Here is a 26,866-nt window from a genome sequence, read left to right as displayed (position 1 = left end):
TTTGACTCTTATCTGCTTACATCAATATTCATCTAGTTTCGAACAATCTACGATGACTTGACTATCAATACAGAACTGGCTAAAATAAAACCAGCAAATCAGGAAACATACTTATACTCACAGCATAAATTCCTCCGTCATGGGCCTTGGTTCCTCCAAGGGCACACACTTTCTCTCCCGTCTTCCCATCATAAATGAATATCTTCAAGAAACAAACAAGTTATGTAGAAGCTGGTGTAGTGTGCCATTACCCCACCATTTCCCTAGCAACTGTGGTTATACAGTTGGAGCCTTGAGCAGTCTTTGAAATAAGAGACCTTTATCTGCTGAACTTTGGTGATCCCTGGGAGTAGGGAACAGGGAGCACTACCATGAACCTGCCTAGGTACAGTCCCCCTCTCTGTGCCAGTTCTTACCTGGCCATCAGCGCTAGCTGTGGCAAATCTGTTCCCATCAGGAGAGAACCGCACACAGTTGACAAAGCGGCTGTGATCCTGTGGGAGAGAGGGCTGTCATACACTCGACAAAGCTTACAAAAGCATTCTACTTAGGCCCCTTCCCCCAAACACAGGTAGGATTCATTAGTCCACAGGAACATTTTAAGCTTAGAGAAACTCCCAGGCAGTCCCTCAGCATAGCTCAGTGTGAAAGGCTATTCTTCAGTCAGGCCTCCCTCCCTTATCAAGTGCCTCCTGATGCATCCATCCTCTTCCCTCTGAGGCCCCAGACGGCTTATGTACTAATTGCTGGCTCTGAGATAGCTGTAAGAGACACCTCCTGTCAGGCCTAGCTAGCTCTGGGGGTGTTTGCTGAGGAACAAATGAGTTTTTAAAAAAATCAAGCAGTGGCTGTGACTTTCAATCAGGATGAAGAGTCTGAGACCAAGGCTTAAGGCAGGCCAGGGCAGTACCTAGTCTTGGGAGGTAGTAATGGCACAAAGGGCCCCTGTTCTAGTTCTGGAGACTCCTTACTTGTGTTTGTGTTTGCCTGCTGTTCTGCTCTTCTGGTTACTCTCATCTGTTTAACTGCAGTTTCTCACGAGGCACAACTCGCCACACTGCACAGGATCAGTCTTCCCAAGTTAGGGTCTCATTAGCTCTGCCACTGTCACAAGTTGTCACCATTTCATGCACAGGGCCATGGCAAGCTTTAGGGCAAACTCTTCACAGCAGAGCATGAGGCTCAATGGAGTTGGGCAACTTAAGCTGCAACAGCTGTGAAAATCCAGACTCCAGTTTCTTTTTTTTTTTTTTCTCGTTTTTCCAGACAGGGTTTCTCTGTGGCTTTGGAGCCTGTCCTGGAACTAGCTCTGTAGACCAGGCTGGTCTCGAACTCAGAGATCCGCCTGCCTCTGTCTCCCGAGTGCTGGGATTAAAGGCATGCACCACCAGACTCCAGTTTCTTGTCTGCATTGACTTGCCTACACTGGCAGGCCTGGGCTGGTTCTGGCCAAGGGGCAACCTAGTGGGTTACAACCTTAACTCCTCAGACTGACTGCCACCCATTCTGACATCTATCTCTGGGTGCAAAGAAGCCTGCTACACAGGAGACCCTGTGTCTCACATCTATTAGTTGCAGGGCTCAAGATGATGGAAGCAAGATCTCAGAGCCAAACCCCTTCCTGACCTCTGTGGTGTGGTATACACACCTTCTTTTGGTCAAGGTCAAATAACCCAGAGGAGGTACTGATGTAGCCACAGCTAGACCAGAATATCCAGCTCACTCCCCATTAATCTACCCCCAGCACAAGGGTTTCACACTGGGTCCTCAAATGCCTGCTCTGCCTATTCCACAGAAAGAAAGCAAAGGAGCCACACTGGTGTCAGCTTACTCTTGGACCCTCTATTTACACAGGGTTATTAGGGCACTCTAGAATTGAGAGACTGAAGTGCCCATTCCAATAGAGACACCCAGAGACCAGAGGATAGACCAAGGGTACAGACTTGTTACTGTGTAAAAAAAAACATGTAATGAAAGGAACATTAGAGAAAAGCAGACAGCAAGTACTCAACTCCAGCCTCTAGCAAACTCCTTGTCCCTTGTCACTGCTTCCCTGGGGTCAGACAGACCCTTAGTACTTGACTGGCCAGATGCAGGGTGATCTTAGGAGGCAATACTGGAAACAACACATAGACTCCAGGACCTCCATTAGGGCTTGTGGTCAAGCTCCAAAGCTTTTACCTTTGTGGGACTCTCTTGGAAAATGTACAATCTGGTAGAGGTGAGGTACTGTGCCCTAGAGACCACACAGGTTTAAGAGACTAAGAGAAGACTGGACAAAGCAGACAAGGAATGGGTGACAGAGCCTACATAAGCCCATTTAGAGCCCTAGTCCATCATTCCTTTCTGCAACTCAGGCACCAGAGTGTATATGGGCAGAAGACATGCCTGCTCCTGAAATAGACCCTGTGCAGGCAGAACAGCCAACAGTAGCCCATTAGCCAAAGAAAACGAGGGCTAATAATAGTGTTTTCCACAGACAGGGCCCAGTAGTGTGGAGAGAGTTTGGAAAGTGTCTCAGTGAGTCCAGGAGTTCAGCCACGTCACATGGCTGCCAGACCCCTCCACTTGATGAGACAAAGACTTCTGGTCCTCAGCCCAGTCATCCAGAGGTATCACATTCAACCTCATTGGTCTAGTCTTCAATATCCCTGTGTGAAATGTTCCATTCTCCTGGAATTACTCTTGCCCCCTTGTAGCCAACACTTAATGAACATGGATATAGACTGTATCAGTGAGTTCCCCAACCCCACACTCCTACACTATCCCCATCATCTTCTTCACCACCAAAAAAAAAAAAAAAAAAAAAACCCACCACATACACACAAAAACCCCAAACCAACCAAAGAAACCACCACCACCAACAACAACAAAAAAACAAATAAAAAAAAAACCCCAAACAAAAAAACAAGTTTCGAGTAGACATTCAAATCTACTCCACTGATGGAGATTCAGGTGCTCTTGAACTCCTTAATGGTCTGACTCTATACTGGACATGCTTGTTACCCATGTTGGCTTATTAAAGACCTTCTGCAGAAGGCCTCCTGAATTCACACTGGTCTCTCAAAGGGAGAATTGTCTGCAGATGATGGGAGAGGCCTGCTCCAAAATCCCAAAGGTCTTCTCTATGATTCATCCATACGGGCATGCCAAAGGCCTTCAAAGAGCATCCCTAATGTTCTTTGGGATGTTTACTGACATCTCAAGTACCACTGGGTCTGCCAGGAAAGGCAAATCTATAACCAGAATAGGTACCTACTCTACAAAGCATTATCCTTCTCCATTAAGAAGTGGTCCAATGTGGTCTACCTGCCTTGTTTGGTTGGTTGCCCTAGAGAATGGTGTGATATTGGGGGTTCAGTGTTTCTCTCTACAGTTAGAAGATCTGGCATTTATCAGCAGCTGAGGCCAGATCAACCTTGGTGAGTAGAAGTCCATATTGCCAATCCCATGCAAAATCTCCATCTCTGCTACCATGGCCACTTTTTCATGGGTCTACTGGGCAATAACAGGGATGGCCCGCTCACTCCTTCTAAGGCCAAGAGTGGACCCCTCCAGGGGAAATCTGCCCATCTCATCCATGGTCTCTCCTTTGTTCCTGGAGGGTTACCTCCTAAGGTCACCTACTACATCCAAAATCCACAGTGGGTATAGACAAAGTAGTACTTTGGTCTATTCCAGGAAAAAGGTTTCTCTACCCTACTTTCAAATATGGACAACACCCAAGTGTGGTAGCTAGGGCTGGCAGGCATAAATAACTCTGGTTACAGGTAAACCTGGGCTCACTTCAGAATTGCTCAAGTCTATGCCCTGCTCTTAACAACGATGTGATGTGATATGATCTCCAAACTTGGACCAGCAAGTTGGACATGACCTTGGTAGATCAGGTCCTATTTATCTTTCTCCCAGCTACTATTTTCCTTCTGAGGTTAGCACATCACAGGCTGGTCTCATCACATATCACACAGAAATTCTTAACAATTACTTTCTGAGGCAGCAGCTTGAACTCACCCCCCAACTGTGCCTTGTCCCAGTGATGCACTATGGGCTCTCCTCCCAGTGTGCTCAGGAAAGCTCTCACAGGGCAACCACTTCAGCCCCAAGACCCTTACAAGTCCTGGGTTTCTTGCCTAAAGACAAAGCATGAGGTAGAAAGCAGATGTGAGATGCTTGACTTCAAGGACAGAGTGCCTGTGGGCTGTTCACTTGGATGAAGATTCTAGCAAGCACAGGCTATTTGGCCTGCAGACAGAAGGAAGTAGAGGTAGCCTGGTTCCTAGCATTCATGCACTAGGGATGAAATATCTGGTAAAAAAGGATTGCTATATGGATTTCAGTTAAAAAAAAAGTTAATCTTCTCTAACAAACATAATAACAACAAAAACCCAACACCCTCACATAATTTTAGTTAAAGCCGCAGATATTTTAATTTTTAAAGCCTTTCACTAGGAAGAGCTCAATGAACTCCTTAGAACCACTATAGGTCCAGCTTTCGTTATCAGACCCCACATGTGGGCACTCAGTCCATCTTTCACAGAGAGCCCCATCTACCCTAGGTTTTCTATTGTTCCCCATCTGTCAGCACACTACCCTACCTCAAGACAGCACGAGGGAAGCCACAGCAGGGCAGACATCACCCCTGTCCAGCCCTACAACTGCAGCTTCACTGCTAGTCAGAGCAGCCAAGGTCAGATACACATTCAGTTATTGACTCCAAGTCTCCATGACCTTACCAATGGGCCCTCTCTCCCTGTTGTCATTGGTCCTGTAGGAATAGTTTTAGATGGAAACATGAACCTTCCCTGCAATTATGGGGTCTGGACGGGGGTGGGGTGTGTGTGTATGTGTCTTCTGGTCAGAGATGCAGAGGTACAATTAAGCTGGAAGGTGGCAGAACCAATCAGTTCTGTGCCAGGTGCCACCTGGGTCTCTGTTCCTTGGTCCACAACCCTTTCTGCATCTTCCAGGCCTGGTCAGGGCCCAGGGTTGTAGGCTCCAAGGACTTCAGTATAAACGGTGGTGTCCACCTAGAGACGGCCAGCTGAGAATGTGAAGAAGGAGACTGTGGATCAGTCAGGCGCCCAGTGAGTTCACAGAGAAAACTGAGGCGAGGCATAGGCTCCGTGCCAGCGACAAATCCTGACCCCACATCTCCATTAAATGCTCTTTAGCTGATGTGTTCTTTTGCACAAGTCAATCCACACGTGCAAGAGAAAGGACCACTCTTGCTTCAGGAAAGGGAGCCCCACCCCACACATAGCTCAGACCGAGAGCCTAAACAATGTGGAGGGAAGTCTGGGGAAGGCAGGTAGTATCACTACAAAACTGAAGGACAGTTTTCAGTTGATGTAGAAACCTCATCTTCCCTCCCCCAAGATTAGACCCCAGAGATTGGCTGGCTCAGCACCCCTCAACTCAGAGTCCATGGGGCATCTACCCCTGCTTAAGAACACCAACCATGAGCCACATCTTTTAACAAAGCTCCCAGAATAGCCACACAGCCACTACGTCCCAATGGAAGCCACAGCAGACCAGGAAGAGAGCTACAGGAGGTTAAGAAACTTGGATCAGCACACCTGCTGGACACAGACCTTACTTAGCTTCCCCAGGGATGAAGCAGAGCCAACTTCACGACAAAGAAGGGATCTCTAGATAGTCATCCATACTCTAGCCAAGACCTGTTTATGGAAACAGCCTACTACATGAGTCCTGTCCTTGCCCCTGCCAGGGATTCTGTGCCTGCTATTTATGACTTGTTACTAAAATACTAAAATTAACAGTCCTCCTCAGCAAGTCACTTTAAGGATAGTATCTCATTTAATCCCCAATGAAGTATGGACACTGGAATCACTGACACTTCTGAGGGATAAGTCTGAAGACCTTGGAGAAGCTACAAACTCAACCACCTTCAAGGACAGAAGACATGTCCTTTCTGATTAAACAGTCACTCCATCTCCCGTTACCAGAATTAGGACTAGCTGCTTTGTTCATGGTATATGGGAAAGAGTCACTAGGAAAGCCAGTGCAAGCAAGAGAGCTGTAAAGACTGCCCAGGTCACAGAACCTTCTCCCCCACCACTTGGCTTCACTCCAGTGTGTTAGTTAGCCTGAATACCGGCCCCCATCAGTTACCCTCACTCCAGAATGGCAGCCTGAACACTAGAGCAGTGACAGAGCATGAACACTGCCAGCTACACTTTGGACAAGGCCCCACAGACCACTATCCTGTGATGGGAAACAGGAGGTGGAGGAGCCTGTCGCTTGGCCAAGTCAGGGACAACTGCAGAGCAGGAACCCTGAATGCTCCTCAAAAGAAAAGGCTGAGCACTTGATTCCTCAACCAAATTCCACTCCGGGCATCTCTGCTCTACATGGAGTTACCCTAGAGGCCAACTCAGATGTCCGAAGGCAGATCTTTTTGCTAATTTGGTGGCTTAGCAAGGCCAGCTTAACAGAGCTAAATATACTGGCATTCACTACCCTAGTACTATGTGCACTCACATTATCCTGGGATATGCCCTTCCCTGCTGGAGCCTTCACGTCCAGCACGGAATCTAGGATTACGAGGACCAGGGATGGAAACACCTCCATCTCTCCCTATTTTCCCCACTGAATCTGCTTCCTGTACATTACAGCACTTAGAGCATACACTGTTCCCTTCTTGCATCCATATCTAAACATATTCACCCAGGCTCCATGATCTTACATACAAACCACAAAACTCACCCAAAACCACCCTAAGAAAAGAAAGCCTACTTACGCCAATTGTAAACTTGAACTTGAATGGGGGGCCTTCGAAGAATGCTGCACAGTTATCATCACTTCCTGTTGCTAGTCGGTAGGGCCTGCTCTGCTTGATGTCCACACTGTTGATGACTTTGTTGTGTCCTGTGATCTCACCCACAGAAGAGCCACTGTCCCATAAGAAGACAGCTCCAAACCTTTCCCCAATCATGGTCAAAGAGATAAAGAGGAAAAAGAAAAAAAAATTAATACAGAAAGGACAATGGGGAAGCAAATGGGAAAGCTGCTGGAGCACAGGCCTGTGATGGATGTTGCATGGCTACCTCAGGATGCTCTAGGGACTGATATTGCCCTAAGACCTGATTTGGGGCTTTCAAGCTCATGTCCAAAGGCGTCCCAGAACAGATGGAGCCTATGCAGGAAAGGGGCCAGCTGTCCATATCTGCATGGCCCAGTGTTAGCACCTTCAACATCGATGTGCTACAGGAAGCAGCACTGGGGAACAGCTTCCTGGCTTCATCACTTTCTAAATTTCTTTAGGAAGGCCAGGCAACAGACAAGTTGTTACCTCCTTGTGGAAAGGAACTGGCCTGCTCTGTGCTGGCACCTATGGCCACAAACTGCTGTAGCTACTACTTTCTGCTAATGAGAAAACCTGGGCTGTAGCTCTCACCCTGCTGGTTGGTCACTAGTCCCATGTGGGCAGCCATTTCCCCAACAGGATCTGTTTACCTCTTTGTCATGCACAGAGAACCTCGGGATATAGGCCCATCTACAAGAAAAAACATGCCCAGCCCTTTTTCCTGCAACGTTGAGTGGACTTGTCTAATGGCTTAGAGGGTACTCCAATAAAGTAACATTTCTTTCACCACCAGGCCCTTTCTTGCTGCCTAGGATACAGGCATAACAACTAGAGTCCAGAGTTCCAGGAAGTAATGGGCTTAGGACATCAGAGTGTGGACAGAGAAGGTGCTTATACCTTGATGACATCCCTACTATGTTATGGAGTCTCCCTGATACATGAAAGGCCCCGAAGGGGCTAGTGCTTCAACTAGTCACACCACTGGAAAAGAAAGCTGTTGGGATCCTCAGGAGCTGAGTCACACTTGTCCAAGCCCATAGAGACCTTACTGCAGCCTCTTCCTACAAAAGGGCAGGCAGGCCATAGCACAAGTATGGGGATGGGAGCAGGGAGGGGCTGAGGTGAATGACTCACTTCTCCCTTCCTTCCCCGACCACGGCGATCCTCTTACTGTCTTCAGTCCAGGCAATGTCCTTGATCTTCCCAGCAAAAGGCTGGTACTCATACTTTAGAAGATGCTCCTTTTGTGTGGTATCCCAGATCCTTAGCTTCCCAGAGACATCTGCAGGACATGACAGGGTAGAAGGGCCACATTTCACCACCATCCAGGGAAGCATGGCCACAGCACCAGCTCCACTTCTTCTGGTTAGTACTCAGACACTCTTAAATCAAGGTGCTGCCTCCACATTGCTGTCACAGTACCCTTATTGGCCAACAACCCTTTGGTAGGATCAGAAACAGCCCAGGGATAGCCAAATCTCAGCATACCAGAAAATGGTTTCCAGTATGATTTGCAGAGCATTTGCATGAGCTCCACAACACTTAGACTAAAACCCTTCATTTCTCAAGTATGATAATGCTACAGAACCTGCCTCTCCTGTCAGGTACAGGCGCAGCTGAGCAGACCATGATGCGTGGTGACCGGTGGCCACTTGCATACCATAAGCCTTGCACATAAGCACAGGCAGATGTGCAATCTCAGTCTCTTGAACATTTGCCCCTCCTCCCCACATGTAAGAAGAGGGGCTGAGTAATATGCTTCTGTGAGATGGATGAGGTGGGCGGTACAAAGAACGAACAGACTATGGTGTGAGTTGTTCCCCATGGAATGCTGCCAAGATTGTAAAGAAAGGAATACTTGGGGTCCCCACCCACCTCTTCCCAAATTAGCATCATGCCTGTGCCACGGAAAGAAAGGGAGTGCTTTACCTAACTCTTTAGGCTTACAAAGCTCACATGGCCTCCAAGAAGGCAGGCAGGGTGTAGCTTTTCCTGAGGATGCCACAGCGCTTTAGTGAGCACTGAATAGAAGTAGAAGCTGAAAACATCTTCCCTTTCTGGGCTTAGCAGAAGTGGGGGAGAGCAAGGGCAGCTCCAGCGGAGGGCAGCAGCTAGCATCCAGACCTTGTGAGTCAAGTATTCAGGGACTAAATCTTTTTCTGTTGGATGCAGGCTTCTTGGACCGCATCAAGACCTCACAGAGGGCTCCTTTGTAAAAGTATTACCTAAAAGGGTCATCTCATGGGGTTGCTATGAGGTCAAAAAGAAGTCACATCTCAGACTAATCTTCAGAGTGCAATCAGTTCTTGTTCCAAGTAAACCACGAACTAAGGCTCTGCACACTACAGACCCCCACAACAAGCAAACATAGGACCAATGTCTAGAGCAGTGCTTCTCAACTCCTAATGCTATGACCCTTAACATTATTCCTCAAGTTGTGGCGACTCCCAACCATAAAATTATTTTATTGCTATTTCGTACTGTAATTTTCTACTGTTATGAATTATAATGTAAATATCTGTATTTTCCAGTGGTCTGAGGTGACCTCTGTAAAAGGGGTCATTCAATCCCAAAGAGGTCACAACCCACATATTGAAAACCACTAGTCTAGAACCAGGACATGCACAAGACTGGAAACGCTATTCCTATGTTTCCAGCTAGTTCATGTCCAGCTGGGACACCAATCCCCAGGAACAGAAGACAAGGTAGGTTAGTGGTGTGCCAGAAAGTCCCTCCCCATTCACCGGTCGTTAAAAGTCCAGGAAGACAACAGTATTGAGGCATATTCCAGAAAAAATAGAGATCTGTTTAGTCATTGAACCAATAGGCCAACAAGGAAAAGATGAAGCCAGCAGTAAGAGGAGCTGTGAGTGCATAGGAAAGGCACTGCCCCCCCTCCAAACATACAGAGGCAATCCATATATACATAGGCACCCTACACACATATGCATATAACTCATGAATAAAAATGTACACAGGCACCACACAGATATATGTTCATGCATATACACACATTCATTTGCACACTAACTCAAGTGCACATGATCACGAGGCCTCTTCCTATCAGGGCCCACACTGTCCCCCCCTTTTAGGCAGGGCAGGACCCAGCTTTTCTAGCCCCTGGTTCATCTACCTGCTGCCACTCCTCATGTAGTTCTCCGCGCCATCCCTTGACTGGCATCCAGTCTATGCACTACCTCTACCACCAGACCAGCAGCGTCTTCCTCTGGGCCCACTTTACTCTTTTCAGAGGAAATTGGAACAGGAAAGAGATAGAAAGCGCCTGGAGATCAAAACCAAGACCTCAACCTATCAGGGTAGATCTCAACATTCATCAAACATGGGATGGGGGCCACGTCCCAGGTTGGGTGCAGGGGACAGAGTAGTTACCAAAGAATAGTTAATAAGTAGCTAGATCATTTTCAGTGATCTGTTGGTCTTTAGAGCACTGGGGGAAAACTGCCCAGTGCACTGTGACATCAGGAATGGGCTTCTTCCAGGCAAACTCATGTTCACACTTAGACAGGAAGCAGGAATAGCCATTCTTCTGAGTCTGTGTCATCCTTCAATCCCACACAAGTGGTACTGGGAGCACACATCTGCTCATCAAATGCCATGGGGCTTGAAGCGGGAGGAGGAGGACTTAAGGACAGTAGCTTTTATTCCCCAAGGAGAGCTAGTCTATGTACATTACCCTCCCTGCCATGTCTTTTCTTTAGGAAACCTGTCCTGGACAATGGGCCAAATCGGGCACCCTTCTGTATCTGTAGGGCAGTCTGGGAATTACTGTCAAGCATCAAGGGGATAGAAGAGCAGACAGACATCAACATCACCCCAAGATGTTGAAGAAAACTGAAACTGCCTTAGAAACGACTCCTGTGATTAGAGGGCCTTTTCAGAGCCACAGGCTCCAGGGACCCAGGCCTCCCATGTAGTTAGTATTTCTAGGCTCCAGGGACCCAGGCCGCTCATGTAGTTAGTATTCCTGGTTCTATCTTCCAATAAATACTGGCCAGCTAGACTAACAGCATCTACATATTTCAAAGAAACATGGGCCCCAGCTGGGATGGAGATGTATGCTTCACGGTACTGGGATCCAACCCTGTGGGTACACCCTTTAGCAGCTAACCTATTCAAGACAGTATAGACTTTCCTAAACTTCTCCACCCCCTCCCTTATTCAAACATGCTAACACTATTTTTAGTCCAGGGCATTCAGGTGCACAGCAAATATCCCACTGTTACCTTTAATAATCACTTTGCCTTCTTCAAAGAAGTATGCTGAAAATGTGAAACTGTGACCTCCACCCATGAGCTCCCTCCATTCTGCCAGCAAACCAGGGAGTTAAAAGAACATCAAAATCATACCAATGTCCCCTTTCATAGACTGTCCTTTGTTGCACCCTCAGCACCCATATCCTACAAAGATTTTGCGTTTAATCTGAAGGCCATCAGATTTCTGTCTTGCCCAACACCCCCAAGAGGACAGTGAGGTCAGGTTTAGGCTCAAAGGCTCTCAGACTGAGATGGCAAAGCAGGAGCTATGCCAAGATGGTGGCTGCCCTCACTAGCAACCTTCCTCTCTTGATAGATTTCTTAGAGCACTCAGCCCTGTGTTAAACACAATTTTAAAAGGCACTCCAGCCAAATCCTGGGGTTTAAATGAAGAGACATTTTTGCTGGCAAGAGGGGCCAGAGGCAAAAACCTCTACAAGGATGGATATATATATATATATATAAAAGAACGAACGAAAGAAAGAAATCACCAGATCTTAGTTTTACAGAAGTGGAAATATCTAAACACAAACCCAGTAAAGTGCCCTACAGTGTGTCAGATTCCTAGGCCAGCCCTTCGCTATTACAGCACACCTGCTGTCCTGCCTCTGTCAGCTTCACTGATAGCTGCCATGGTCATCCCTAGCAACCCTTGTGCATACATCACCTTGCTAGATCCTCAACCCACAGAGAGTTTTATCTGCAGCCCCAGTTTACACAGAGAATTAAGGTACAAGAATGTAAATTGATAATTCTGATAGACTGAGAATATACAACCAGTAAGGAGTGAACTGGGGGCCCTCCCAGCTCTGCAGTCTGCCATGTCCTAGACACCACCACAAAGGGTGTGAGGGCAGTAGATAAAGATGGCCACAGCACCTGAAGATCCTGGTCCTCCCTGTTCTGACCAAGTGCCTTGGCTCTCACTCCCAGTCATCGCTCATTCACACTTCCCTCCCTGTGCTGGAAACAGAGATAAGCAAGCAAGCCATTAATTGTTTGGATATCTAAATGAGGAAAATTAATGAATGAATGATGAGTGGTAAATGAATGAGATGCTCTACCTTCCCCACTTCTGCTTCTCACCTGTAAAGGTTAAATGCTACTTCTAAGAGCTAAGAGTGTAAGCTCCCACAAATCTAAATAAATGCCTGTCCCATCTGCCACAGTTCCCAGTGGTTCAGGCTGGAGGGTATAAAGGCCAGGTCTTACACACAATGCCAGCACTGGTTGCAAGGCTGACTGGAAAGCAGCAGCTGGTGGATTGACATAAAACAGTCAAGACATGCCCAGGCCAAGCTTCAACAACATAGTGTAGATACCCAGAGGCCTCACAGAAGTCTTTTCTGTTGACCTCCAGCTAGAACACTGGAACACTGCGAACTACAAAGTATCCGCTGTCAGTCTGCATGGGGCACTCTGGAGGTTTAGTTTCCTCATTATCTTAACTACAGCTAGTCAATGGTATTCTCCAAGCCCTTATCCAGAACCCACCCCATTCCCAAGTCAAAAGGTGCTATCTGGGCCACACATGTGTCCAAGAATGGCACTTAAAGTTACCTCCAGAAGCAATGTAGAACCCGCTGGGTGCATACTTGGCCACTACCACCTGATGGGCATGTTCCGTGTAGATGTCAGCAATAGCAGGGTTCTGTGGGGAGAAAAGTGGAGGCTGAATGGAAGAAATGTACAGGCAACTACAGCCGCTAGCTTCCAACCTAAGACCAGACCAAGGACACACAATGTTTACCATTAGAGACCATTATGGACAAAGTCCTAAAAAGATATCTGTCCATCCACTGATGCCCATCTGGCCTCTTGGAGTAAGGGAGTCTGAGGTCAGTTTTTGCTAGCTTGCTTTTTTATACTTCCCAATACACCATGAGTATGTACTTGTGGAACACTGACCAAACCAACAGTGATTAAGGAGCTCTACGGTTCTCCTGTCCTCCTGTGTAGAATTCACTGCCACCTGACAGCTTCCATCTAGTCTACTCCCACACCGTCTCCTGAGTAGTGCCAATCTTATCCAAGCACTCCTGGCTCTGATGTTCAGGGGCAGAAAGGCATGAGGCTGGGGGCCTTCTGTCAGAAACCTGGACTTGGGGAGAAAAGAGGATTCCCTGCACCGTTACATAGCACACATCAAAAATGGCTGGACTTGGAGGCAAGAACAGGGTAGAAACTGGGGCTAGAAGCTCTCTATTCCCCAGTTCATAAAAGCATTCCTGTTCATTCATTCCAAACCCCCTCTCACAAGTATGTACACCTAGGCAGCTCCCAGCACAGCCACAGATGCTTCTCAGCCTCTCCACAGTTAAGCTTGCTTTCTGGAAAGAATAGAGATGCAGCTGTCTATCCAGATTCCTGCTGTTGGCTTTCTCCTGACCAGTACTCTCTTAGGAAAGAAGGCAGCTTCCCAGTCTCAAGGCTGAGATCACAGGGGAGAGGGTAAGGTGGTGCCAAGATTTTTCCTGAAGCCCCTGCCTGTCTTCCAAAGACCCTAGAGGTTTGTTTATTCCTAGTCAAGGGATCCCATACAGCCTTCACTCTATAGACTAAGACCATCCACCACCAGCCAGCCAATGCAGCCCCTCTGGGACTCCTGAACAACATCACTTCTCTGTAGATGTTGGTCCCTTGCCCAGCAAATGTGCCTGCAACCACTACTCACTCATCTTAAGTGACATCTCCTCTGCATCCTCTACAACTTGCCAAGCTGCTTCACAGCTCTTCTGTAGTAATTACTTAGTAAAGCAGTTACCACATCCCTGAGGGGGTTGCATGGAAAGCTGGAAGCCCCACCTCTCCATACAGCATACCTGCAAGTCCTTAATGTGCCTGCCCTTCTCCAACATTTCTGTGACTCGCTTCATGATATCCCATGAGCCATCACAACACTTAGCAAATAATGTGCTAAATACATGGTGTGAGGTAGGGGAAAAACATTGACAGTCTTTCTCTTTCACCTAAAACGTAACCCATAGAATAAGCATGTGCCTCCCCCCCAAAAAAAAGAGAGAGAGAGAGAGAGAGACTCCAAAGAGGGCATTGAACTAAGTCAGTATACAAGTGAGTGTTCAATGGCACTCATCTTTTAGGAAATGAAAATCAAAACTACCATACCTACAAGAACCAATGAGACCAAAGACACCAGCTGCTAAAGAGGATGGAGGGAAGAGGCACCAGTCTGTCCACACAGTGCTGTTGAAAACATGGTGACACCGTTGAAAAACAGCTAGGTAATTACTTATGAAGATTAAATGCATATGGGATGGCAAGATGGCTCAGTGGATAAAGCAACCTGAGTTCAATCCCTGGAACCCACATGAAGGTGGAAGGAGAGAACTGACTTGGAAGTTGCCCTCTGGCCTCCATACATATGCTACACATGCCCGCCAATGATAGAAATAAATTGAAAAAGAAAACCCCATGCCCAAAAAAGGCAACCATGGGAAGAGGGCCTCAAACTGGGGACAACCCCGATGGCAATCAGCAGGTGAACAAGAAAACTAGGTATGGTATATCCACCACTCTCAAGACAACACTGTTCAAAACACAAAATGGACCAGGACCAAACTACAACACCTCACCCAGCTGCACCTCCAAAGACTCAGTCATGGAGACCCAGGAGAGACCACACACTTTTGATTCATGTCACAGGGAGTAAGTTCTAGAATGCTAACCCCTATTAAAATTGCTCAGGAACTGCTATGGATAGCATGCCTGGTAGGAGTCAGGGGGCTTTCTGGAATGCTGGGAGTATTGCCATGGTTACAGGACTAGTCAGGTCAAGCTGGGCACCTGCATAGCACACCTCACCGAGGCAACCCCCCCTCTTGCTCAAATCAGCTCAAGTTTCACATTCTGACCAGCCCCTGATACATCTATCCTCACCTACAGCTGACAGAGCCTCTTGAGGGCTACAAACCCTGCACTAGCTGCAGAATTGGGTGACCTCCTAGGCTGCAAGGGTAGGAAATAAGTCATGAGGAAAAGGCATCCCAAAATGAAGGAAGAGGAGGCAGAGGCCAAGGGACTAAATTCTGCTCCTAACATTCCTGACCCTAAATGGTCAGGGTGCCTGCAGAGGGCTTGCAAAGCCCCGAAGGGCACCAAATCCCGCCTAAGCTGGATGAATCATTCACTTTCTCTCTTACTCGCTCACTCTCGTTTGTATTCTGACTACAACTGGGTCAAAAGACTCCAAATTACAGATAATGACTTGCATCTGAGTCAGCAGCCTCCTCCCCACCTCCCTAGGCTCACAGCAGGAGAATCTACTAGTGCCAGGAAGGTGGGGTGGCTTCCCTGCTCAGGTAACTGTGTGTCCCATTGCAGGAGGCTCGGTCCAGGTCAGAAGACACCCAGAGTGACCATAAACACCCTCACCTCTATTCTGCAAGCACCTAGCTTTCTCTCTAGGGGGAGCAGCCTATCTGAGGAACCAATTTCAGGAGCACGGGTGCATGGTTACCACTGTTACCACTGTGTGCAGGGCCCCACTGCCCTAGCTAGAGCTGGGGTCACCATTCAGGAGAGCCTCCACATGGTAGTGCTCCTCAGCCCAGATGTCCTTCTTACAATACTGCGAGGGGCAGGGGATCAGGCTCTAGCCATCAAGTCAGAGGCCACAGGAATACTGGGAGAAAGCAAAGTGCCACCTCACCACATGGAGACACCGTGGGGTCTACAGGCCTGGTTCTCCACTAGGGTTGCCCAGGACTATCCACCAGCCCTGCTGAATACACCCATCTTTACCCAACACATTTTCAACCCAGCTCTTCCAGTGGCTCCTGGTGTTAGCGGCAACCATTTAACCAATACCTCTACCATCCATCAAGCTGGACATCAGTTGGCCCATCCTGTACCCTGGAACCACAGGCCTTTCTGTATTTCTTGCCTGGGAATGCAGCAGCAATTAGTACAGCCCAGAGTGCTCTATGTTCAGGAGGAAAAGGCTGAGGTTAGGATTAGAGTAGAGGCTTGCCTAAGTCAACCAGGGTAGCCTGCAGAGGACCTGAGGGAACATACAAACTAAACCTTTAAGCCAGGTCAGTCAGAATCACAAAAGGGGCCTTCATGTGCTTCTTTAATTGTCAAAGGTCACGAGCACTGGGCACCCACCCACTGTTCACCAGTATGAGGTGGAGGCACACTTCCAGGAAGGGCATTGTGATCCAAGTACTCCCAGGCTAGAGGGGGCAGGGACTGGGAGCAGATCCTGTTATGGGCAGGCCTGTGCTAAACACAATGTACAGGGCCCTTCTGTTTCATCAGTGACACATGCCACCCCTGTGTTACTGCAGTCACACAGTTCCAAAACAGCACACACACCTTCACATCCAGAACGTAACTTATGCCTGGGCCAAGCTGAGCCCCAGACTACACCATGCTGAGAGAATTGGTGGATTCCAACTGATCCCTTAGAGCCACCTTCACTTGGTACAGTGCCAGCCCTTGGTAGTAACAAGCTGTGGTTCACATGCTGACCAGTCATGCCCCCAATAACTCACGGTGTATTGGTTAACCTGACTGGGCAGACACCAAATAGCACATCAGACACCTTCCCTGGCTCCAAAGCACAACCCTCAGCTTACCATGGTACAAAGTCCTTTCCCTGATACACCCCTCATCCAGCCCATGCTTCACAATCACTGCTTAATCACCCACTTCCATCTAGAGTGTGCCTCCTTCCCAATCCTAAATCCCCCTGTCCCAGTTAGGATGTAGCAAAATGCACCTTGCCTACCTGGCCTTCCCTGATGTGCAACAACACCCACATTATTTGCGATGTGGTAGCTCCCACCAACCGTCTATATTAAGTGGACTATACACTTTAAGCAGGACTTGTGAGTATGATGTATCATCCTAAAGAACCCTGTATTCACTATGACAGGCGCTGGATAGACTCTTCTACTGACGCTCCCTTCAAAAAGATGTGAGTTATAAACTAATACCTAACTGAAAAAGTCAAGGCACAATGACACTAAGTGACTTGATGTGACCCAGGCCAGTTACGGTAAGGGCAGGACCTTAAATAACAGTCTTCCTCCACTTGGTCTTATTCTCCTATCACAGCTGGCTATCAACATCAGTCTGGTTTCTGAGCTCACCCTGGCTGACACACATGTACATGGCTATCATGCTGGATAGAGCCGGGTCCTGAGAGGAGGCAGGGTGGTCACTTACAGACCTAAGAGTATTTTAGTGTAACCTGAAAGCATCAGTGACCCTTGGTCTGTGTCAGGATGCTGCCACCTTGCTTCTGTACTTCCTCCTACCTGCCCAGCCCCGGTTGAGCATGAGCCATTGGGAGATGGCTCCATCTAACCAATAGCAAGGCAGGGAGAATGTCAGGGGAGAACCAGCACAAGTGGACAACTTTCTACAGATGTTTTGTGGGTCAGCTTGGCTATACCTAAAGACTATTACTCCTCCTCTATCCCAACATTTGTCCTGCTCAGTAAGGGGTACAAAGAGATGAAGATTCTTGACAGGGAATGACGGCCCAGAGATGTCCTGGGTTTCTATACTGGGTGGAGACTGAAGGTAGAATTGGCTGTGGAGGTGGTATAGGACCTTTTCCAGGAAGGTAGCAAGTCCAGTATCAAAGCTGGGAACTAAGATCTTTCTCGAAAACGTGTCACAAGTAGGGAACACTCTCTACAGAGATGACAGATGCAAAGCAGGTAAAGCTCTTCAGAAAGTCAAGGCCTGAAGCAGAACCACTTGTTCACTGGCCTCAAGTACTAGCTGCAGCTTCTTTTTTCATACCAAAAGGGTCTGTCATCTCTCTCCCTGCTCCTCCCAGAAGATATACACCAAACCAAAGCCACTGTGCAGTATATACTGGCTTCCTGTCTGGATTTTGTCCATTTACTGTCTGTCTAAACCCTCCTCTGAGGAAACTCTTGCCCACTTTCTGAAAACCCAAGGGTGCCACTTCTTCAGTAGTTGTCCTTGTGTCTCTCTGGCATGAGTAGTTCTTTCCTCATGCTCTACAGCACTCACAACATTCTTATAACATAGCTAATACACTGTGTGTGAGAATGTCATCTACTAGGGTTGTCAAAACCCGACACTTCTGCCATTTTGGAGTAGGTATTTCTGTTACAGGATGGTCCTGTGATATGTATAATGTTCAGCAACATCTATCTGTTGAACATCACCAATACACTGTATTTTACATTGATTGTGAACAAAATCACCCTCCTCCAGGAAACAGTGACAGAAGTCTTGGCTTACACCTCATGGACTAAGCTAAGCAACACCCTGGCTTACTGGGTACTAGAAATATCCAGAAACAATAGACAGCTACCTAGATGACAAGACTTTTGAGCAAGGCATTTATCTCCAGCTTGCTAATCAAACCATACTGACTCAAACCATAAACACTAGTTTCAACTGCACGGGTAGTTGTCACCTTGACACTGTCAAATATCTTTGAATGCTTCCAGTGGCCTTAAGAACAATGCTGGCCCAGGCAGGGGTGACACAAGCCTTTAATCCCAGCACTTGAGAGGCAGACACAGCCTGGTCTATAAAGTGAGTTCCAGGACAGCAGTGCTATACAGAAAAACCCTACATCAAAAAGTTGAAAGAGCAATGCTAGGCTACTGAAGGGTAGCCTGAGCCACACAAATACACACACACACACACACACACACAACCTCTGACTGCTGTCTTGAGTCTTCTCCCTCATCCGTGTTGTGGCAGTCGCTACTCTATCTTTACCCATCTGGTAACCATAGACCCTACCTGCCCTCTGTTGAAGCACCTTGTCTAGTCCTCATCTACCAGGTGGTCTTGGGTGAAGGGAACAGAATTCCTGGCCCTGGACACTGAGCTGTCTAGTCCTCATCCACCAGGTGGTATTGGGTGAAGGGACTGGAGTTCCTGGCTGTTGCTGTTTGCTCATTTCTGTCTAAGTGGTCATCAAACACACAACCTGTACAGTTGCACAGAACTCAATTTGCTAAGACAAATTGTGCTCTATGAGCATGCCCTTTAACCTGTACCCCATAGGCTGCAGCCATCCTAGAGATGCAGCAACTCCTTAGGCATGCACCTGGACAGAGGGACTGTCAGTCTTCAAGTCCTGTTTCTCCCACCCCCACCTGCAAGGGCCCACACAGAGCCCTTTGTGCACAGCTGGTAACAGATGGTGCCAAATGAAAACTGGTTTGAGTTCAACCTCCTCCAAGCAAGCAGTCCAAAGAGACAAGCCCATGATTACTCCAACTGCTGAGTGTCACTTCCTGAGACCTGATTTTATATAACCAAGTTTCCCAGATATATACCTTAGTTCTGCAGCCCAGAATACCTTAAGTTCTCCTCATGTTCTTTCCCCATTTGGGGTGGGCGGGGGGTGTAACTAAAGTTTTCAAATGCCAGTTTCCAGATGGCCTCCATCTCCACATGCTTTAACTCTGAAGAGAATTTCCTCTTCAAGTGTGGCAACAGGACATGGGAAAAGAAATAGGGAGCACCTTTCCTACCAGCCAATACAAAACCAGGTTCATGAAGCTGTTTCAGTCACAGAAAGCTGACAGGCAGCCCCAGCAGGAGGTGAGAAGAATACACTCATGTAAGTTCAAAAGGTGGGTACCAAAAAACTTAGGATACAGCAGTGCCGTGCACTCTATCCCTGCACCGGGGAGGCAGAAGCAGGCGGAGTTTGAATTTTATGCAGTCTTGGCTATATAGTGAAACCCTCTAACAGGAAAAGTAACTAGATGTGGTAACTCGGTGGGATACTGTGTGCCAGGTGTTCCTGTGTAAGGATGTGTGGGGAACGACACAGTCAAAGTCCCACTTTCCTGGAGATGCAGGCAAAGGAGAACATCCTTGAACACTTAGGAACAGCAACAGAAATAGGAGGCTTGGTTAACTTTACTGCCAGCAGAAGGCAAGAGAAGGCCAGAGGCAGAAATGCTGTTTAGGATAAAGGCCCTCTAGTGAGGTAATGCATAAACAGAACTGTAGAAGACAAAAGGGAGCAGGCCTTATGGCCTTATACACATTGGAGAATGACTCTCCAGGCAAAGGCCACACCACCAATAGGTCCTTAGAGAGGTATGTCTGAAGGATGTGTGGCCTGCGAGGAGTGAGTACGCAGGGAGCTGACGGAGGAGGGAAGGTCAGAGGAAGAGCACTGGGCAATGCTGCTGAGTGTGAGCCATGGGGAGACTTAGACTGGTCAGAGCTGCTCCAGGAGGCACAGTAAGAACAAACCTCAGGGCAGCAAGTATAACACACTTGGATACAGCAGGGAGCAAAACAAGGTGAGTCTGCAGATTCTGCAGGACTCTAATGAATTGTGACATGGTGGCTAGGGGTTCAGAGTAGTCTTGGCTTTTATACCTTAACACCAGAGGAATAGGGCTGAATCTAGGGGAAGAGACATCCAAGAACCCCAAATATGTTCAGGGACACGTAGGAGTCAGGAGTCTACAAGACATTCAGACCTTCCTCAATATGGTGCTAGCCTTCCATCCCTCCTGAATTTGTATTCCTACCAGACCCTTCCTGCAGCCTGAATGTTCCTGAGAATTCACACCTCATTTTCTCTAGCAGCACTCTGTCCTAATAAAAATCTAATCTCATCTCTGAGGACCAGGAGCCCAACAGCAAATTAGTGCATGCCTGATGACATCTAGCTCACAAAGGGATGTAGTAACAGAAAGTAACAGAACCCTATACCATGTTGTCCTGGCACGCCAGGAACTTAATGGAGGGGGGGGGGGAAGGATGGGACTAACAGGACAGAAGTGGCTGCACCTTCAGGAGAGAAAAGTGAAGCCTGGAGGGGAAAACTGGCAGGTTTGCACATCACTAGAGGTGAACCCACCCCTTTCAACCTCCCTGTGCACTGCTCCTCTAACAGTACCAGGCCAGCAGAATCAAGGGATGAGCTGACTAGCACCGGTGACCACTCTGTGTGTGTACTTCTCCCCACTGGAGGTTAATAGACAGAGTGAAGCGGAGGGAGGTATAGTGGTATATTGTTGTGTTTTAATAAATAAAGCTTGCCTGAACATCGGTGCAAAGCAGCCACAGTAGTCAGCCATACAGGCCAGGCAGTAGTTGCACACACCGTTAATGCAACCAGCCATAGAGGCCAGGCAGTGGTGGTGCACACCAGAACTAGAGAGGAATATAAGACGGAAGGAGACAGTTCTCACTCTCAATCTGATTCATGGATGCAGGATTGCTCATTTTTGGTATGACGTGGAGGTTAAGAGCCAGTGGCTAGGGGCTGGAGAGATGGCTCAGTGGTTAAGAGCATTGCCTGTTCTTCCAAAGGTCCTGAGTTCAATTCCCAGCAACCACATAGTGGCTACAACCATCTGTAAAGAGGTCTGGTGCCCTCTTCCGGACCGCAGGCATACACACAGACAGAATACTGTATACATAATAAATAAATAAAATAAATATTTTAAAAAAAAGAGCCAGTGGCTAGCTGCTCTGCTTTTCTGACCTTCAGGTTGAACCCCAATATTTGTCTTTGAGTTTTTATTATTCGTGCTACAGAGAGACTGTGGAGGAGGCAAAACCAAATCCCCCCTCCCCCGCCCCGGACACATGAAAATGCTTTAGATATCTTTGTTAATCCACAGAGCTCCCAGGTGGCCATCTCCATTTTCCCTTTACTTTCTCAAAACCTTCTGACCTCAATACAGTAGTCAGTCCACGACAAGGCTTCCCCAGTTCTAAGGAGGCTGGATCAGCTTTCTAGGAATCCATGCAACTAGCAAGGCAGGCTTGCACCCAAACTTCCACCTCACTCGAGGTGCCCAACGAGCCTTCCGGGGTCAGAAACTACCACGGGGCTGATGACCGGCTGGCTTAATCAGACCAGCAAAGACACAGTCAGCAGCCACCACAGTCCAGAATGCAGCCTCTCTTTATAAAGAAACTGGGGTCTGCCCGCAGTCAGCTGGGAGGCTCTTGGAGGATACCGGTGTCTGTGAGCCACCTCATCTGATCAAAGATGTTTCCAGCATGCCTGGAGGAGCTGAAGGTGACATTCTTGGTGGAAGAATCAACAAACACCTCCACCTCCATCTCTTTACCACTCCTTCCCCAAGCATGCCCCTAGCTCCTGGTTGCCACCTCCAGGTTCCACCCCAAAGCATTCCTTAGGTCTGAGGAGGGGAGAGACAAGATTTGATTAGCCATCCTGGAGATGGAAAGGAGGCAGACTGACTCATTTCAACAGAAGAAAAACAGTAATTTGCAAGGGCCTTCCAAAAAGCTGGCGTGGGAACAGCGGTCATCTGAAGGAAACCACCCAGCTGAACACACTAGTTCCCGTTTCTTCTCTGAGACTCAAATCCAGAACCGTTGGAGTTCAGACGACTGGGTGTGTTGTCTGGACTCTGGCACACCAGGAAGCCGAGGGTATTAGGATGATTAAGCAGAAGGGCCATTTACCAAGTGCTCCACTTGTGCCAGGCCCAGCCAGCATGAGGACGGCTGACCAGCTCAGTCAGTCAGTCAGGCCGCCAGGGGAAGTGGAGGATCACCTCACTCCATTTCCCCAATGCGGAAACTGGGCTCAGAGAGGGCCAATCACCAACCACCCGTGATCAAGCACCAGACTCAAAGCCCTTGCTCTCCAGAGCCAAACCGATCCAAGCCTCAGTTTCACAGTCAATGGGGGATGGGGGGTGGACGAAACAGTCCAGCCTAGTAATCTGAGGCTCCAAGGTGTGGCTCCTGGGCAGAAGGGGCGTGGCTCCTCCGCTCCCCAGGCCAACCCGCTGGGAGATGAGGGGGCGGAAGGGCAAGAATTCCCGACGGTGGAGGTAGCTCGCAGGGCAGAGACGGAAACAGGCCCCGCGGGGGCATGGGGTACTCACATCAATGTTTCTCAGGATGACGCACTTGCCATTGGTGTAGAGGAAATTATCGCCCTTGGGGTCTCCACCGAGGATCTTGGAGACGCCCCGCTCCACCTGGGGGAGGCTGGCGAACACCTTCTCTGGGGAGACACAAACGCGGGACGGTGCATGAGGGATGGTCCCGGACTCTCGGGACCCGGGGAGTCCTAGGCCGTCAGCTCCGGGGGTCCCAGGCCGGTCACCTGTTGCCGCCTGCGGGTGCGGCCGGCGGACTTCCTGGTCGGCGGCGGTGGCGGCCAGGCCCCGGGGTCGCGCAGTCCGGCCCGCCCAGCCCACAGCGCCCACTCTGGGGTTCCTGGCCCGCACCCCACGGCCGTGCGCGACCCCAGCCGCGCCCGCCTGCCTACACCGACCCCAGAAACCGGCGGCCGCGCGCCGAGGCCCACGCACTCACTGATCTCGTACGGCATCCTCGCCCACTTGTTACGGCGCAGCGCTCGAATGGGACCTCACAGTGGCCGAGCCCGGGGACGGCGCGGAAGGCGGCGCCGGGCGTGCCGGGCGCGGAGGGGGCGGTCCGAAGCCCGGCTCCGAGACCCGCTCGCTCCTGCCCTGCCTGCGCGCTGCCGCTGCGGACGAACCCAACCCGGAAGCGCGGCCCCGGCGCGGCTCGCCCCCAGCTTTGACCATATATAGTCAAGCGCTCGGCTCGGCAGCTGCAGCCCCACGAGCCTGCGCGGACACCGCCCCGCCCCCTCGTGCGTCCCCGCCCCGGAAGTGACGCAAAGGCACGAGCCGTGAAAAGGCGGCGCGGGCCACAGCAGAAGTCGGCGGACGCTGGTCGTCTGCTCGGGTTCTTTCCTTGCTGAGCGTTTGTTCTCCTGCCTTTCGCCAGCTTGGCGCCCCGGCTCGCAAAAGACTTGAAGCCGCAGCGCGGATAGCTTTTAAAATCTCGCTTTTCACTGGGTATACTTAAGCGCTTTTCTTCCTACTACTCTAGACCTGAACTCTCGCTCTCTCTTCTTGTTCTTACTCTTAAAACTTCCTAGTAGCAAAAAAGCCCAGAGCAAAGGAATGTAATTGCTAAGACGGCAGGAGTTACTTTCTAAAAACGGGGGCGGCGGCCGGGCATGGTGTTGGGAGCGGGGGAGGCATAAGGGTTGGAACTCTTGTAGTAGAAGGGGGAAAGAAAGCAAAGCCTGGAATTTGCTCTGAACCCCGCAATGACCTAGAGTAAAACGAAGACTTAACAGCTCTGAAAAGCTCTGAAGCCCTAGTTGAGAAACCGGGGATAAGTGGCCTTTCGAAGGAGGAACTCTTAGGAATTTGTTAATTACTCTGCAGGTCAGTTGGACCCTTTTCTCTTGCTTCACCTGGATACCCACCTGTTTACTTTTTGGCCTGACCTAGCTTCTCTTACTCTTAAGTTGCTATCTAGTTATATGAACTTACAGCCTATAGGAGTTCCAAATTTCTTAAAGAGTGCCTTTTTAGGTGTCCTAGGTCGTGTGGGAGCCTCGGGTTACTTGAAAATGTATCGTGCTTTCCTTACTACTTGGTGTGTTAGAGCACAAGCGACTAACACTAAGGTTCTAAGAATGCTACCCTAGCCGTCTGTGGCATCTGTTGTCTGCCAGGATTGTGGATCTAGGGGTTCGTACTCTCAAAAGTATGGACTTAACTGTCACAGCTTTTCTCAATGTGTCTCACCTGCGCCAACCTTGAAACTAATCAATGACTCTCACCTGCTCCAACCTTGAAACTAACACTTTCTCTAGGGGCCTAGCCTGCTCTCCCCACCTCTGCTCTGTGATTTGAAGGTTGACATTATGTCCCAAGCCTTGAATGAAGGACCACCAAACTGCCCACCAGCAACATGTAGCTACTTGACTACAACTATGACTTAACAGTCCCTTTGTTACTCAACAGTCCCTTTGTTACTTGCTCCCTCAATGCGGTGTAGATGAAAAAACAATCTGGTGGCTCTGGTCTTAAGGCTGTGCTAGAGATGTTTTCTCTTAACAGCAGGATGTCTATCCTCGAATTCTGGGACAGGATAGTGTAGGCTTGTGGGTTTCTGCTCTATTAGAATTGTTCAAGGGTAACCGCTGATAAAAATAACCTTTCTAGGGCTGGAGACGTAGCTCAACAGAGCACTGACTGTCCTTCCAGAGGAGCCAGGTTCAGATCCCAGAACCCACATAGCACCTCACAACTGTTTGTAGCTCCAATTCCAAGGAGTCTGGCACCTTCACAGATACAGGCAAAGACACTAACGCACAATGTTCGCTTTCTAAAACCAGACTATAGTCTCGGCTCAGCATGGTAGAAAACTGCGGGATCACTTCTGTGATGACTGCTGGGGTAACTTACCAGATCCGGGTGTTTGGCAAGCTAGTTACTATCCTGTGTGCAAAAAGCCTTGGCACTGGCAGTGAAAAGAGGGGACCCTACAAAAGTACTTCTGGCTCAAGCTCTCCTCAACATCTGACAGAGTCCAGGCTCTCTTGGTAAATTTTTCAGCTTGAAAGCTCCAGAGAGTTTAGATACTGGGGGCAGCTTATTCACTACAAAAATCGTGTGCCGTGTCAGGTTTTCCAGGCTTTAGTGTAAGGGTCACTCAGCTGTTGACTTGTTGCTGTGTGAAACCAGGTGTAGCCAACTTGTTCCTCGCAATGAGATGAATGTCCTGTCTTCCCCTCCCTCACTGCAGGCTTTGGCACCTTTCCTACCGTGATTAGGGAGTGGTCCAGCTTCATATTTTTACATTTCTTGCGAATTTGTTTTTGCCTGCGTGTCTCTGTGAAAGTGTTGGGTCACCTGGAACTGGAGTTAGACAGTTGGAAGCTGCCATGTGGCATGCTGGGAATTGAACCCAGGTCCTCTGGAAGGAGCAGCTGGTGCTCTTATCAGCCCTCTCCTCAGCTTCATACTTCAATGGCAAGAATCGCCCACTCTCGTGCTCGACCTCCCATCTGTCCTTCATCAAATCCAGTCTTTATGAGAGCACTCGCTTTGAATCCTTGGATCTCTTAGTGAGTGCTGCCCTGCTCTCTAAGCGGCCTAGCATCACCTGGACCCATTTTAACCAGCTGATTCTGCTCTACATAGAATCAACCCACTATATATACCTAGTGTGGTCTTAGTCACCTTACCCCTCTACTCAGCTTTTGGTCTCCGAAGTCCAGAGTTACCTGTCCTGCCTGGCTGTCGTTACTGCCTAATGGTTGTGGTTCTACTCTGCCTACACCTTGCTCAGCCTCCTGTGCCTGCTCCTCTGTAGGCCATTCCAGACTCCTCCACTTGGTCTGCCCCCTTTACAAGCTACAGGCCGCGGTGTTCAGCTCTGGTTACAGCATTTCTGCCTTCCCCCATTAGCACTTTCCAGACAATTCAAATGAAGTTGCTGATTGCTATTGCTGTGAGGAAATGGGCAGCATAAAATGTCACAAACTTGCATTCAACTCCAAAGCACGCTACTTAAAAGAACAAGGGACCAGAAAACATGGAAAGACTTGGAATAGTTTGTCTTGGGTAAGCTAGCTTTGTTACTTGAATTGGAATGTAGGCACCCCGTAATTTTAGCATGTGTTATCTTACAGCCCCCAGCTAGAATGTTGCCTCAAGCTTGTTTCCACTAATAAGTGGATACACCGGAGTTGTGAGATCCTGTGTGTGGTGGGAACAGGAAACAGATGGTTCTGAACGCCCAAGGCTTATCCAACCACTTCCTTGCTGCCCTTGTATTCTTCGGCCCTGCTCTAGAGGAAAGGGCTTTCATCACCTATATCCAGCCTGAAATGGGGCTGGTGCCTAGTTCCTACCCACCTAGACCTGCTGTGTGGACTTGAGTCTTCTGGGAAAGTCTGTCACTGAGTCTTGCCGCCTTCTCACAGCCTACCCTCTGAAGGAATTTC

General features: G+C 48.8%; 2 protein-coding genes across 3 annotated transcripts in view; one reads left to right on the top strand and one right to left on the bottom strand.

Annotated features, from left to right (window-relative positions):
• Tmem128 (transmembrane protein 128) overlaps positions 1 to 10,478 on the top strand; it is a 286,921-nt gene extending 276,443 nt beyond the window's left edge. Inside the window, exon 5 of the mRNA XM_075943702.1 lies at positions 10,468 to 10,478. The gene's annotated coding sequence lies outside the window, so the exon portion shown is untranslated. The remainder of the gene's footprint in view (positions 1 to 10,467) is intronic.
• The window catches only part of Wdr1 (WD repeat domain 1), a 35,696-nt gene extending 12,092 nt beyond the window's left edge, over positions 1 to 23,604 (bottom strand). For both annotated transcript variants that reach the window (XM_075943694.1, XM_075943695.1), the window contains exons 1-7: positions 23,404 to 23,604; positions 22,968 to 23,089; positions 12,661 to 12,751; positions 7,961 to 8,108; positions 6,761 to 6,941; positions 417 to 494; positions 122 to 202 (exon numbers count right to left, since the gene is read on the bottom strand). In XM_075943694.1, the coding sequence (XP_075799809.1) occupies positions 122 to 202; positions 417 to 494; positions 6,761 to 6,941; positions 7,961 to 8,108; positions 12,661 to 12,751; positions 22,968 to 23,089; positions 23,404 to 23,419 (717 nt within the window). In that variant the 5' untranslated portion in view covers positions 23,420 to 23,604. The remainder of the gene's footprint in view (positions 1 to 121; positions 203 to 416; positions 495 to 6,760; positions 6,942 to 7,960; positions 8,109 to 12,660; positions 12,752 to 22,967; positions 23,090 to 23,403) is intronic.
• Between the last annotated feature and the right edge of the window lie 3,262 nt (positions 23,605 to 26,866).

This window comes from Microtus pennsylvanicus, chromosome 12, assembly GCF_037038515.1.
Source record: "Microtus pennsylvanicus isolate mMicPen1 chromosome 12, mMicPen1.hap1, whole genome shotgun sequence".
NCBI lineage: Eukaryota > Metazoa > Chordata > Mammalia > Rodentia > Cricetidae > Microtus > Microtus pennsylvanicus.
The sequence above is the reverse complement of the archived record's forward strand: the minus strand, read 5'-3'. Positions and strand labels throughout refer to the sequence as shown.